The 16,767-nt window shown below is 34.2% G+C and overlaps 1 protein-coding gene across 1 annotated transcript in view; it reads left to right on the top strand.

Moving 5' to 3' along the window:
* The window catches only part of LOC150094412 (TBC1 domain family member 2B-like), a 406,352-nt gene that overhangs the window by 143,573 nt on the left and 246,012 nt on the right, over positions 1–16,767 (top strand). Inside the window, exons 9-10 of the mRNA XM_090412467.1 lie at positions 1,157–1,236; positions 9,437–9,530. Coding sequence (XP_090268593.1) covers positions 1,157–1,236; positions 9,437–9,530 — 174 coding nt within the window. The remainder of the gene's footprint in view (positions 1–1,156; positions 1,237–9,436; positions 9,531–16,767) is intronic.

Raw genomic sequence — 16,767 nt, 5'->3', positions numbered from 1 at the left:
TGTTGGTTCTCTTAACTGAAGTGAACATTCCTATTGATGAACTGGTGACATCTTCAGATAGAACTTATTTCTCTTATGTTTTCATATAGAAGATACTGTTACACTCATGTATTTAATGTTTTTTAAGAAATGGAGATTCTGTTCATTTCTTTATTTTTTCTGGATAAAGAACTTGAGTATCTTCATTTATAAACTGTTTTATTATGCAAATTGTTATTTTCTCTGAGGAATTTCATTTGATGTAAAGGAATAAAGGCATTTTAGAAACTTTCTTCAAGCTTTTAACTTGAATTTGTACATATATATTAAGATTGATTCTACCTTTACTTTAATTCTTAATTTTCTCTTGAATTTAACTGAATATGAATGAGTTTCATTTGGAGAATCATAGGTTAACTGGACTTGGTCATAATGAAATTGTTAAATAATAAACCATGTGTTTGTTGTCTCATAGAGGAATAAACCATATTGAGATAGCTTTGTCAATTAAAAAGACTGTTTTTAGTTGGTATCAAATTCTGGGGGAGAAAAAATTGAAATAGTGGCAGCGAGCTTCTCGCTGTCAACTTTGCCATTTGCCACCTGTACAAAATCCTTAGGAACTTTGACTCTAAATGGCCTTTTACAAATCTAAAGACAGAAGAGGAAATTCTCAAATCCTGATTGAATGTGGGAGTTATAATTATTCCCAAGTTCTTTCGGCAATTATGTCTTCTTTCCTTAACAGTATCCACCCTTCAGAATAGAAATCAGAGGGACTTCGCTATTCTTATTATGCTGCCTCATTACCAGGTATTTGGTAAATAGCCTCATGATTTCAGTTTATCATGATGCACAAATGCAGATTTTTTTTTTTTTTTTTTTTTTTTAAATATGATGACCCAACACAAAGTGTGGGTAAGTTTTTATGGAGAAAGTCAGTCTATTATCTATCTTTTATTTCACTTGCATTTAAAAATGCTACCTAGGGAGTAATAATTTTATGTTACATGTGTTTTTTTGCAAGCTAATGTTAGATCATATAATGTGTTATGAGTCTACCATGTATATTGAAAAAAGAAGTATCAACTTGTAGCGTAATTTTTTTCAGTATACTAAAGTTTCAAAAAAATCTATCAAGAAATTTTAATATAATCATGTATATAATTAATTTTAGGAAGTGCAGTGAATGGGAAGCTCGATGCTGCCAGATCCAAAGCAAAATGCTGTTTTTGCTGAAGGAAGTTGATAAACCAGGTAACATTTTCTTAAAAATTGAAAAATATATCGTTATCATCAGCCATTTTCTGTTCACAGTTTTATGAAGGCCTTCCCTGAAGGCCTCCATTCATTCCTATCTTGAATCTTTCTGCTACTGAGTTCTTGCCATCTCTTTAATCTCATCCTCCCACCATCTCTTTGATCTTCCATTAGCTCTCTTTCCATCTCTAGGATACCATTCTGATATCAACTTTTTCTATTTTTGAGTGTTACTTCTTGCAGTATATTCTACCCATTGCCGTTTGAATCTTTTATTATTATTATCATCATCTGACCTCCATGGAGTCAGAGACTCATTGTAGGAGATACATACTATTGCAAACAATGCTCATCCAACCTGTGCCTTAAACTGATTCAATGTGTCTACATTCATAACACACTCAGGCAATGCATTCCACTCACCAACCACTCTCCATGCAACGATGATATCTCACCATAGTCTGAGCTCTGATCCAAGTATTGTGCTTTCTATCAGAATTGTGATACCGAGTAATGATCCTTCCATTTTCCTTTGGGTAATCCTCAACTTGTTTGTCAATATTTTAGTAAAAGTCCATGTTTCACTTCCATATGTCATGACCAAAAGTATACAACTGTTGAATATTTTTCTTTTAAGGCAGATTGGGACATTTCCTTTGAGTGCTTCATAGTGTTTCCCAATGCTATCCAACCAAGTTGAATATTACATATAATTTCTTCTTTACAGTCACCTTCTACTGTGATCTTTTCTCCTAGGTAAACATAGGGGATTACTGTATAAGTTTCGTGATGTTCTATTTGTACTGGCTTTTTGGTAATGTATTTATTATACTTTTTTTGTTCTGTCCTTGAGTTTATATTTAATCCTTTCTTATTTCTTTCTGCATCCAATTCAGTGATCATTTGTTGAAGTTCTGCATAGTTACCTAAAAGAACAATGCCATCAGCAAATCATAGGTAATTTAGTTCCCATTTATCATAATTCCTCTATTTTTCTAATCCAGGTTTTTAAAAATTTCTTCACATTCTTGTCAAGAAAATGACAAGTGCAGGATTCTGGATCTGAATTCTCTTAACTTAAAGGATTCAATGTTTCTTTTAGAGAAACATGGGGTGTTTCTCTAAAAGAAATCTCGAAAAAGGTTTCTGTTTGGTCATTAATATAAACCTTTCACCACAGATTATGTCTGATTCCTTTAGCTAAGATAAAAAGAAATCTAAATGTATGCTAGCAAAAAATATAAAATATAAGTTAATAAGCAAAGCTTGCAGAACCATTGTGGTATCTATCAATGGCACACCCAAGGGGCGGGGGCGGGAGCAAGGGGCCCTGCCCCACAAAGAAAAAGGAAAAAAAAAACACTTAGATCATATAATGTGATTATATGATCTAAACTTAATTTTTTTAAATTTATGCTGTGTCATGCTTCTATTTCTACACTACTTATGAATTAGTGATCATTGCAGATGTTCAGGCATAGGTCGTATGTGATGTGTAGTGTGAATTCTCAAATTGTGTACTCATCTTGGGACCCCCCCCCTCAAGATTAAACCCTGAGTGCGCTACTGGTATCTGCAATGGTTTTGCAAGAGCTTTACTTGTTAACTTATATTTTACATTTGCTAGTTATGCACCTATATATATATATATATATATATATATATATATATTTTTTTTTTTTATTTTTTTTATTTTTTTTTATTTTATATATTTTTTTTGTATGTGTGTGTGTAACTACCACTACGAGTCAAAAAACATGTAGGATATTAGTACTGGGAGTAGTCTATGAATTTTTTTTATTGTATTTATTTATTTATTTTACATTTTTACACAGTTCCGAAACCTTGTTCTAGAGACCAGAGATGGAATTTATTCGTCATGTCATTCTTCCAAAAGGTGGGGAGGTGGTCTTACAGTAGGCAATGAAATTCATCTTGCACGTAAAGACAATCATAAACATCCATATCCACGGCAGGATTTGAACATGCAGCCTGTTGGTTGGAGAGTGGATACATTAACTGCTCAGCCAGTGAAGTCAGATGATTAATCATGATCCTGTAGATAAGCTTTTTGGGGCACTAGTCAAAGGTCAAAACTAGATAACTGGGAGACTTCTTCTTCTGCAGATCCTTTAAGGAATATGGAGAACTGACTGGGACTTCTGACATAATGTCCAGTCTTCACCTTCATGTGGTGATCCCTATTAGTATGCATCCAACTCTATATTAAACACGTGAGGATGGGCTGGTGATTTAGGACTGGGCTGACAAATGTATTCTGTATGGCTTAAACTGAAAAAAAACAATGGTATAACATAATGAAATTCCATGCCTACTGGAGAATTGCTCAGATAAACAAGGCCCCACCGATTCCATCATGAAACCAGGGCAAACAGTGAAAGTTAATAACTAGAACAAACTTACCATCAGCAAAACAGAAAGTAGGCATTTTATCTGTATAATAAGCATCAGTGGAAAAGAAGTCAAATCAGCAGAAGAAGTAGAAAAGTGCCATGTTGATATAAAGTAACACTACCATGATAAAAACTACTGAAGCAGGTGAAATTCTGCTAAATGATAATAAATATAAGATGTTATTATTTGGACAGTGATGATTAGGGATAGAATGGAGTGGCTATAGCATGCCACACTGAGGAGCATGGGCCATTATGGGCTAGTGATGCTTAGCATACAGCCTTTCCTGGTCAAGTCAACCCTCCCACCTTCTCAAGTTGTGTGTTTGGTGTGTGTTTCCACCAAAGTGGTTCTGGTAACTAAAGGAAGAAACATGTAGGGATCATAATTAACCAAATTTGATTTAATTGTACACTATTTTGACGTGGTTACTAAGGCATCTTTACAGATACAATGAAAAGAATATGCATGTGCACTTAGGCATAACAGAAGGAATCAGCTAATGCCTTTTTATTCCCATATATATAGGGGATAGGCGAAAGCCGTTTTAGCCCTGTCTAACTTTTGGAGACTGAGTGGGCAGTGTAATCTCCACTGGTAGCCAATCAGAGATAAGTGGCCCAAGACTATCACTAATTAAGCAGCCCGCATGAAGATATGGCACAACAAATGCCACCATCTCATGGTCTCTAACCCTAACACAATATTTTTAATGCCTGAAATAGTGTGAGTTCTATGGTCGAAAATGTGAGTTCAGGTTTTACGGGACGAAAAACCTGAACTGGACTTGAACTTGAGGTCTATCTTCGGGCGATTTATCGCTGAGGTGTGCAAGCACAACTTCCACTGAGCTACACAGGCTGTTTTTAACAGAAGAAAATCAAACACAAACTTGATTACAAAATGACATAATGGTGTAGTCCTGACTGGTGTCCTAACTGTATGGGGCTGCAAGGCCAATTAAGACTACTATTATTATTCCATTTTGTACTCAGTCTGTGTTTACTTTCTTATTGTGTTTGCATACTGCTGTGCCCATTCTTATCTTTGTGTCTAGGAAAATGCCTTGGCTACCAAGGTAAAATACTGGCTTAATAATTAAACAGAAGTAGTTAATTATTATCCTTAGACATCTGCTTGTTCTATCAAAAAATATGACTGAATCAGGCAGAAGAGATCTTCAATCTGCTCCACTTCACCAATCGTATTTATTTCAGTTTAAATGTTACATGAAGCAGTTCATTTGAAAGCCTCTTTGGAATCCAAAGTATTATTACAACATATTTTACACACACACACACACATACAGTTGACATAATTAAACTTCCTCTATTCAGAGCCTTATGTAGCTTGATCTAACAAGAATGTCATCAAATTTGGTACGGAGGAGGAAGAATGAAGAAGAATACTGCAAAAAAAAAATAGAGAGAGAGAGAGTTCAAAAAGTTGTGGATATGGGGAATATGTTATATCTTAGAAAGCCAAAAATTTGCATAAAACGGTGTTGAACACCGGTTTTGCTGGCATCATAAGAGCTATGAAGTAAAGGGAAAACTTCACAAATGCATTCCTATTGATAGTCATGTTTAAAATGTACCTCACTTTACTTTATGGCTGTTACTGCAAAGTTATTATACCTTAATGAGTGCAATGCATTGTCTGCTCTTTGTGAGTTTAGAACCTGCTACAACTTTTCCTCTGTCAGCTAATGCAATTAGATCAATAATTCAGAAGTTTGAAGAAACGGGATCTTTGGAAGTTTGACTTGGCAGAGGATGGTAAGCATCATCACCATGGGTAATTGAAGAAGTTGCCACCATGATTGTTGACAGATCGCACAAAAATGTTGCTGGTAGTAGCAGTACCCACGGAGTAGCTTGACAATTGGATATGCATTATTCCATGGTAATAAAAATCTTGTGCAAAATCATTACATTTTATCCATATAAGATCAGCTGTATACAGCAGCTGCTACACAATGATTATGGTAAGTGACTGATGTTTGCTCTGATGTTTCTGGTCAGATTGGAAGTTGATGCTTGGTCTTGTAAAATTCTGTGGGGAGATGAGGTGCATTTTTATCTGAACGGGACTGTAAATACCCAAAATTGTCGAATTTGGGCTTCTGAATCACCTCATGTGCTTTAGGAACTCCCATTACATTCCCTAAAAATTACTCTTTGGCCCTGTTATAAAATCTGCTTCATAGCAGATTTTATAACAGGGCCATTCTTTTTTTGAGGAGATCACTCTTATAGGACCAGTAACTTGTTCCATTACTGCATGGAAATATCACAATATGCTGAACAGTTTTATCATTCTGCAACTTCATCAATGACAGTGTCTGAATGAGACCATTTTTATGCAAGATGAAGCACCTCCCCACATTCGTGACCAGTACAACAGTGTCTATGGCATCACTTCACAGAAGAAGAGGCCAACTTCAGGGATTACCTGAAGGCCAACATCTATCGTGTTGGTGTCTCGAACTAGGCATTAAAGGACAACATATCACAGACTATGGCGAACATTCCTTCAGACATATTACATTCTGCTTTTGAGAATGCTGTGTATAGGATGCCATTTATGGTCTATGAGAATGGCAGCAACGTTGAGCCAGATCCTCTTTCTCATGTGTGAACTCAATGTGTTCAAGTCATGCAACAGGTTTGTGACAACACTTACTCTGTAACTGTAATTATTGTGTTAAATTAAATTTATATTAAATGTTTTATTTATTGATATGTTATCATAAGCAACACATAAAGGTAATCTTTCATTTCAGCTTAATCTTTATTATTCATTTGTCTGTCCATTTTAACATGTTTTTTTTACATTGTACAGTGTCATATTTTCATTATTGGTGACTTTTCGAACTAACATATTTTTTCACAGAATCCTTCTTTCTATGTCTTGATTAGTCTCCCTACCAAATCGGGTGGCATTCCAGTTGTTAGATCGAGCTATATACAGCTTTGAATAGGGGAACTTGAATTATGGCTACCCTGTATATAGAAGAAATTTAATGACTACAAGCCCAGAGATACCAAAATAGAAAAAACTATTTATTATTTGAATGCATAACTAGTTTTGTCTTCTTTGAAGCCTTCGTCAGGTGCATAACATGAAAAGAGAAATACAAAAATTTACAGAAGAGAACAACAGCTGTAAATTAAGTTGTAAACATATTGCTGACATTTGAAGGTGTTCTGGATGCCATAGTATTATTGGGCATGTTCATGCAGGCATTATCTTATGTATGCTAAAGTTGGATAGCTGAAGAGTGCTAATCAGATAGGCTATAGCTAAAGTTAGTATTATGATGGACTGGATTGATGATAATTTCTGTTGATTCCACAACTCTTCTCTCAAGTTCATCATAGCATCTAAAATGTTTTTTGATTTGTTCCCAATCACTGGATGAGTGATGGAATCTTCATCTTAGGGTGAGCAGAATTTTTGATTATTGTTAGCCCTATTTTGGTCAGACAGAGAAATTCATCTGACTTAAATAGGGCACATTACAATTACACCAAATATAGTAAACTCTGGGATACTTTAAGCTGTCATGTTTTGGTTTAGGTGTATTGAACAAGGAACGGAGTTTGGATAAAGGAGTAAAAGAAGTGCAGATTGTTAAATTTCTTGAGAATTTTATGATGTTTACAGTAATTTTGGTGAAACAGAGCTGATATATGGTAGAGATATAAAGCCTTTTACATAAATACTATCTTCAGTACAATGAGCAGGTGGATTAAATAGCAGCTTACTAACAGTTGAAGATAACCATTTTTTTGAAAGGTTCTTCACTGAGGTGGGAGTGAGCATATTTACCTCCAAGCTTTTGGGGCAGATAATGATGAAATTGCACATGAAAGTATCTATTGGCATGTGTGAGTTTTCTATAAATAGAGATCTTCAGTTTTTCTGATACAAGTGAGTTTGACATCCAACTTCCAGTTCCAAGATGAATTGTGTTCTTGCAGTCGAGATGAATTGTGTTCCCCCCCCACCCACCCACCCACACACACGTGTGTACTGGAATGGTATGTAATGTTGGAGATTGGGCTATTTTACACTGTAATTACCATGTCAAGTACTGAATCCACAAAGTGAGAAGAGATCTTTACAGTAATTTTTGAATATTTGTCTAACAGTATACACAATTTTTGTGATGGCCCACTTCACTGTAATGGGTACCGCTCTAGATATTTGTTGTTTAATTTTGACGGTATATATCAGAACACAGAATTATAAGTAAATAATTATTTATTGACTTATTGCTGATATTTCACTGGTGTTATAACCAGCATCTTCAGAGCACAAAAACAAGTTTATCATAGTATGTGAGACTATAACAACATGGTGTAACAAAGGGACTAGTTTAACAAAATTGTAATAACAACACAAAGACTAAAGTGACAAACTGTGTTTTTGTGCCCTTAAGATGCTGGTTATAACACCTGTGAAATATCAGCAATAAGTCAATAAATAATTATTGACTTATAATTCTGTGTTCTGATATATACTGGCAAAATTAAACAACATGTACAATGAACACATAAGCCTTTCTACTCATTTGAGGCCCTATCTAGATACTTTCACAGGTGCTCAGTGGTTTAAATCAGAAATGAGCTACTGATAATTAACAATATTGGTAATTCTTCAAATGACATTAACAGTTCATTCACATAATACTTTAGCATTATCCGCCTAAAACAGTTATTCACTTTCTGGGAAGAATGACAAGTAGATAGATATTGTACATGTTTAATTTAAATTTAAATTAAACATGCACAAGGGCTTAGTTCAAATCTTGTCTAAAATGTGAAGAACCCTTATTAGAGTAGTTGGCAACTTACAAACGTTGTGGAAACTTGGATTTTTCATATGCAAAATAGCACAAACCAGTCAGAGAATATATGCAAATTAGGACATTTCTGACTAGATAATATTAATTACCCTATCATAACATTAATTAGGTGTCTAGTTTCAAAGCCAATTAACTTGACTTTGAAACTAGAAACTCTAACAGGTAAGGGAAAGATGAAATGATGATCTGACTTGTTAACCACAACATGACTTGTAACCATATTGTAAATTAAAGAAAAAAATGGTATGGATAATTTAATCCATTGATACCTGCTACCATTTCTGGAGCGATTATCTATAATTAATGTGTGCTTTAATGACGTTTGTTTGGTTACACTTGGATAAAGGGTTAAACCAAGAATATAATTTCTTGGCATCTTTAATTTATAGTATAACCAAGTGGAAAAACTTGCAACATTTAATGACTTGATTTCTTTGAAAAACGCACTATCCATGATATTAGGAAGGATATGCTCATAAAGTTATAGGTCCAAATCTCTACTCAAATGAGAGAGGAGGTATAAAATGCTGACGTGGCAGTTTCAAGGATTTGATTTTTGACTATAGTTTCACTAAATAATGTCACCAAAGTCTTAAAAGAATGCACAGTTACACTTATAATATACTTAAGAAACTCAACAATAACATGTATTAAGATGCAGCACAGCACTAATTTATTCCCATAAAAGTCACTCTGAGGCTATGCACATTAAGCTAATGCAGTAAAAAATGGTGACCAAACCACATTGGTTTACTGTGGCCTGTTATAATAACTGTTCATATATGACTATTCATGGCAAAATGCCTGTCAAGAGGGAAAAAAAAAAAATTAAGTACATTGGGGAGGGATATGCATGCATTTACATGGCTGATATAGTTTATATAATAATGTAAATTTTGTGATTTTCAGATTGCATTAATCAGGCTCAAGATACAATTTCGAGACTATTACAAGAGGCTCTCGAGGATAGCTCACAGAGTATTTATATTCCTGCATGGGCTCAGTATGTATATTCACTTTTTAAAAAAGCACTGCCAGGATTACCACTTGCCATTGCTGTTCTTATTATGTACATGCTTTAATTAATTAATTTATTTATTTTAAAAATTAATGAAATAAAGAGGTTTATTTAATGAATTAAAATAATTCATGTTAAACAGTTTGTTGATAAAGCGCCGTATATTATCGCATATAATGTGAAAAACGTATGGTAAAAAATACTACTTAAAGTTAGGGGTTCACATTATATGCAGATCCTAAAAAATATAACATCTTATTAGACTTGCACACATAATGTATACTACCTAATGCCTATGCAACCAAATCTACTTGACCCACTCGCATTCGGCGACTGAGCGTGCATTGTATCTGTGCATGCACTCTCCATCGCCGAATGATAGAGCACAGTGAGATAGATAGAGCACAGTTAGGTATATCGGTTTAACCACAGTTCATTTTAAATATTATTCGTTAAACAAACCTAGCCTGAAAATGAGCCAACAGAAACTTAAACGTTCATCTTTTGAAGCAGGATTTAAATTGCATGTCGTGCAGTTTGCAGAAGAACATAATAACAGTGTTGCTATGAGAGAATTTGGTGTAGCAGAGAGTAATATTAGACTTTGGCGTAAGCAAAAAGACAGTCTTGAAAAAATCTCCAAAACAAAACGTGCCCGTCGTGGAGATGTAGCATCCTTTCCAGAACTCGAAGAAGAGCTAAATGAATGGATTTTGACGCAACGACAAGATGGCATTATAGTAACAAGAAATGCAATTCGTTTTCGAGCTCTACAACTCAAGAATGGTAAATTCAAGGACACACCATTTATTTCATCTTTTCTTGCTTCGCCTGGGTGGTGCAACAGATTTATGGAACGCAAAGCATTAACATTACGACACTGAACAAAAATTGCGCAGAAGTTACTAAAGCAGCTTGAAGAAAAAGTGCAGTCCTTCCATAAATTTATCATAAAATTACGGAAGTGTCACGGATATGAACTTTCCCAAATTGGCAGTATGGATGAGACGCCCATATACTTTGATATGCCTGGGAATCGAACACTAAACTCAGTTGGTGAAAAGGGTGTCTTCATAAAAACAACGGGACATGAAAAAACGCATTTTGCCGTTGTTCTAGCATGCATGGCAGACGGAACCAAATTAAAGCCAACAGTGATATTTAAAAGGAAGAAAATTCCGAAGCATATGAAATTTCCACCAGGTGTAATTGTTTACGCCAATCAGAAAGATTGGATGGATGAAGAAGGTGTAGAATTGTGGCTGGATCAAGTATGGAACATACGTCCAGGTAGCTTGTTACGTCAACAAAGCATGCTAGTCTGGGATATGTTCCGGGCACATTTAACAGAGGCAAGCAAAGAGAAAGCACGTGAGCTATGTACAGACCTAGCAGTCATACCGGGTGGTCTAACTTCCGTTTTGCAGCCGCTTGATGTCAGCTTGAATAAGCCATTTAAAGATCACTTACGTGAAAAATGGAGAGAATGGATGTCATCTGGTTTGGTGAAGATGACAAAGGGTGGGAATTTTCAGAAGCCTGAGATCATCCTAGTCACCAGCTGGGTTAAAGAAGCATGGGATTCGATACCATCTGAAATGATTCAACGCTCATTTCTTAAATGTGGAATAAGTAATTCAATGGATGGATCCGAAGATCATGTCATATACGAAAGCGAGGATGATGCAGAACAAATTGGAGAGCATGAAGACGATGACGACAACTGCTACACCGATGACGCAATCCCTACAGATGAATTTATAAATGAAATGTTTGACGACTCAAAAGATGAAGAAGAACTTAAAGGATTTTGACATTTTGTTTGAAAATAAATATTTCTTTCGTTAATTCGTATTGTATTATTTATAATGTTATGGAACGAGATTAACAGATCGCATTACACGTGGACATGGCATTTTACGGCTAGTTTCAAACAAAATTTCTAGTTCGCATTATACATGGATCGCATTATACGCGATAATATACGGTAATAGTAATTTTTAATGCAATAGCAGCTTTTATTTCGCTTTACAAAATTATTTGTTCCACCAAGTAATGCTTTTAGATTTTCAAATTACAGGTTTGAAAGATTAATTCTATACTTAGCTTATTGTTATTGAAAAAAAAAAATTAATAATAGGAATTACAGAAACTTAGCTTCAGTTAGATTGACATGAGAAATATGAGGGTGGTCTGAAAAGTTCTTGGCCTAACAATGCAAAAAATTGAATTTATAATTTCAAAATTATTTTTATTTTTCAAAAAATTTCTCCCTTAAGACTAATAATTTATTCCAGTGATGCTCCAGTGCTATTATCCCATCCCCATAGGTGTTCTCAGTAAGATCTGCAAAATACTCCTCTATAGCTGCAATCACCTCTTGATTCGAAGTATACTGACCAGCGAGCAAGATTTCTAGTTTTGGGAAGACATAGAAGATGATTTTTTTTCTTCTGCAAACCAGGTCTTTTCTCATGAATTTTTTCGTGTAGTCTGGTTAAAAGATTGGAATAATATTCCCCAGTTATTATTTAACCTTTTCAAAATAATTAATAAACAAAATGCTTTTAGCATCCCAAAACACCGATGCCATGACCTTGTCTTCTTTGGTGCTGAACAACCCACTTCTGTCCACTGTTTTTGACTGCTCTTTGGATTCTGGTGTGTAATGATGAATCCAAATCTCATCCATATTAATAACTCGACACACAAAATCAGTTTAATTCTTGTTAAAATGCTCCAAGCACTGTACAGAGATTTTCATGCGAGTGCATTTTTGATCTGCTGTGAGCAAGCGTGGCACCCATCTTGTGCAAAGCTTTTTCATTTGCAATTCTTCATGCAAAATATATCCTACATGTTCTTTTGAAATGCTATAGTCTCAACAATTTTCACGCACTTCGATTCGCTGTCATCCAATACATATCATGCACTGATCAATGATTTCTGGTAGTGTTGTTGTTACACTTTTTGGACATCCTTCACGTGGATCACCCTCAAGGCTGGTACAGTCACATTTAAATTCGATAGCCGATTTCTTAATTGTTGAAAACAAAGGGGAAGATTGCCCATTAACTTTTATGAACTTCAAATGAATTTCTTTTGATGTTAACCCCCCAGCCGGCTGAGGTGGAATTAAATAGTCAGCTCTCTGTAGCTTTTTTCATGGATCAAAACTTCATCGGCATTCTACCTTTTTTCATGCCATTGCCTTCCTCCACAGTTAATCCCGTCACAGCTATTCTCTAGAGCCATCAGTGGATTAACTGTTGCTGAGTGACCTTTGTGTCTCCCTGTCTTTATGTCTATTGTGTTGCCTGGAATTTCCTTTACTATCCTAAAATATCTGACATTTTTTGCCTCACAATTGAGTTATTGTGTCTCTTCCCAAAAATTGAAACGAATTTCCAATGTGCAAAAATAATCAATCCTGAAATGACCACCATTCAGTCTTTGCAATGAATCTATTTAGTAATAGTAAATTTGGTGTATTTTATTCTACAAATCATTGCACTGGAAGAGTTGCACTGATTGTTCTTTCACTTTACTTATAATATAGAAACCATTTTTTTCGAATTTCAGAATTTTCAAATGTTTGCTTTGAAAGATGTTGAAAGTTTATTTTTCACTTGGTCAGACTATAATAAATTTAGTTTAATCCTATATCCAAGTGTGTGCAAACAAAGTTTGCACCTGAAAGTATCTTCAGGACTGGGGTAAAGTGGTACAACACCGGGCAGCTCCTTGCAAAGGTGGAGCAAGCAAAACACATCTCCTGCGGATATGTATAATGTTAATCGAAACTAGTCTCGGTAGTGGCCCTTCGCTTAATGCATAACATTATTCATATCCGCAGGAGATGTGTTTGGCATTATGGGAGATACTGAGATAGGAGTGTTGGTAGCTTGCTCCACCTTTGCAAGGAGTTGCCCGGTGTTGTACCACTTTACCCCAGTCCTGAAGATACTTTCAGGCGCAAACTTTGTTTGCACACACACTTGGATAAAGGATTAAACTAAATTTATTATGTTTGCTTTGAAAATATTATGTCAAATATTTATATTTTTAAATAATATTTATTGAAAGAAATATGTCTATTTACTTTCATTCCTAGTCAAATACCATTACATGGATCATCACATTTCAGTTTTAGAAAAGATTTTTTTATTTTATTTTGTCTTTATGAACAACAAATGTTAAAATGTTAAATTGCATTACTCCGATTGTGAGTCTTTTTGGTATCAAAAATTTATATCCAATGATATTTTAGCAGTGATTCTTCACCTTCACCTTTTATTTATTTATTTATTTTTGTATCATGCACATTATGATAATATACAGTGCATATATGTAGATATGTTGAAAATGTAATATGAAAAATATTATATACGGAATGATTCAAAATTTTTGCTCATTTTGAAGATTTTTAATGATTAACCCCCCTCCTTATCCTCTCCTGGAACTCAATTGCATAACTACTCTAAATTTTTACGGGTTTGAAAGCTTTTCTAGACAGTATTCAGAATCTATTACTTCCTTTTACCGTTTTGAGAAAAGAAATATGGCAATAAGATTGTTGTACTATGAAGCTTCTAATTCTGTACTATTTATTTGCAATCTAAAATCAGCTGTTCTACTGTCTGCTGAAATTATTTGAAATTTAAAATTTTAGAAATAATATGCTATATTTTCACCATGCAAAATTGTTTATATGTATACCACACAAAAGAAAGTTCAGTAGTATTATTTTTGTTTGTTTTTCTTTAAAAAAAAATCTAAATATTACTACTTCTACTGCTGCTGGTTGCTATTTCTGAAATAATCTACGTCTTAGAAATACTTGATAATATCCTCTTAGCTGGAGGAAAAGCTAAAGGCTTATTACTCTCACTGCTATTGAGAAAGAAAAGAGATAACACTAAAGTCACACTCAAGTGCCTCAAGCTGTAGTGCAGAATACATCCAGAATGTCTTGTTTCTTTTTCTATTGTTGATTACAGATATCCTAACAGAAATACTGACATTTCTTTTACATGCTGATACGTTATTTATGCCAAAATAATTTCTTAATTTATAATGATCAGTTTCACTTTTATTATGGAAAAGTTATAAATTATTTGATACAGTTATCTTCAAAAAGAGGTTGAATTATTTTAAAAGAAAAGGTGCATATTTGTTTCATAATCTTCTTTTTTTTGGGGGGGGGGTATAGACCTATTCAATGTGCAGATATTTCAGAGAATTTATTTTATAAATCGTTCGCAAGACAACTGTTACAAACTTAAATCACTTGGGGAACATGCCCATTCATTTTACTGTAAAATACTAGCAAAAGTTTAGCTACTTAGTTATCTAACCTAGAAGAAAATGTTATGTCTGCTGATATTAGAATCTTACGTGAATAATTTTTTCTAACATGATTTCTCTATTCATTATAATGTAACCAATTTCCAGATTTTTTCCCTCCTGCATACCCCATGTTATATGCAGTGATTTCTTCTTTGTAATACAAGAAAAAAAAAATCAGATAACAGAAGAAAAATATGTAGTATTTTCTTTTTCATTGGCTGAATTTACAATGTTCTTTCTTTGTGTTTTGAAGAGAAAGTGCTAATGATTTTTTCTTACTATTTTTGCCATTATAACATTTGATATAATTATAACAGTGATATTTTACCGTTTTTCTCCCACAAGAGAAACAAAAATAAGGTAGTAATAATGTTGATCCTGTCAAACTTCATTGTAGCAGAAATTTTTATTACAAAACTTTGTAATATATATATCTCCGAAACAAGAAATTTGAAACATACATATCTATATCTCCGAAACAAGAAACCCATATCACATCAATGTTGAGTGTTGGAGGTGAAAATGTTCACATTATTATTTATATATTATATTTATTAATTTTATTTTTATTATTTTTTCATTTTTTTGGTGAAATAGTTTACCTGGAATACTCTTTCCAGTTCAAGAGGAAATGTAAAAAGTATTCCAATTCCTCTTATATTTTATTCCTTTGAAAATACGAAAATATCATTGTGTGTTATAAAAAGAACTTAAAAATTCGCCTTCAAGATGAAATGGAAACAGTACATTCATTTGAATATTGCATTTATAAAATGACAGTGATTTTAAATATTAATTTCGCCTATTACCGAATATCACACAATTTCGTGATTTATAATAATCAGGAAATAATAGGTATATTTTCTGATTTATAATTTGCTGATTTATAATAATCACCACATAGTTTTTGTATCGAAAAATTAAAGTTCTGTGGAACAATTACTAGAGAATAATAACGAATTAAATAAAAACTGTACCTATGTTTCATAACAATTTTTGCTTGTGTGATAATGATGCCGCAAGGGAGGGTTAAACTATCAAAGGTGAAATATGATAACTAATAATTAAGGAATTGACAGTGTACAAAATATAAATTAAATAAACTTTAATATATACTTTCCAATATTTCAGCAAACATCACGGTGCCATCTTCTTGGGAACTTAATACAAAGACAAGTGCACTCAAGTACTACATAACAGGAAATGAGAACCGAAGCTAGGAAGCTACCGTTTTCCTAAAGTCCTGATGGTGCCCCCTAGCGGGCTATATTGGTAGTTCTTGGCCTTTGGGCTGAAGTTCTTCTGATAAATGTTTCCCAAATTTGAGGCAGTCTCATGCATTCAAATTTGTTGAGGTTTGGCATGTTCCTAAGGACTGAGGCTGATTCCATGAATAGTCTTTCATGTTTGAACTCGCTGCAGTGTATTACTGTGGTTTTCTTCCATCTTATTCTATGACGAGTATCCAGAGCATGGTCTGCTAGCCCAGAGTGGCTGTACTGGTGAAATCGGATGTAATCCTTGTGTTCTGGGATTCTAATAATTGCTGTCCTGCCTGTTTGTCCAAAGTAAGACAATTTACAGCTGCAAGGGACCTGGTATACACCAGGTAGGTCTAGGGGAAGTGGTTGGTGTTTAGTGGAGCGGATTACCAACAGACTAAAACCATTTAACTCTAGACCCCCCCCCCCCCGCATATATGGGCTCCAAAAAATACATAAAGAAAATGTGCCATTACGTTCTGTAGTGGATGGCATTGATTCCCCCCACTTACAAACTAGCCAAGCATTTAGCCAAAGTGCTCTCACACTATACTGGCAACACACCATCACACATAAAAAACTCAGCCCACTTCAAAGCCAGTATAGAAAAC

This window comes from Typopeltis vanoorti, chromosome 22 (assembly GCF_054136105.1).
Source record: "Typopeltis vanoorti isolate ZY-2024b chromosome 22, IOZ_Tvanoo_1.0, whole genome shotgun sequence".
NCBI lineage: Eukaryota > Metazoa > Arthropoda > Arachnida > Uropygi > Thelyphonidae > Typopeltis > Typopeltis vanoorti.
Note: the sequence above shows the minus strand (reverse complement) of the source record. Positions and strands in the feature narration are given on the sequence as shown.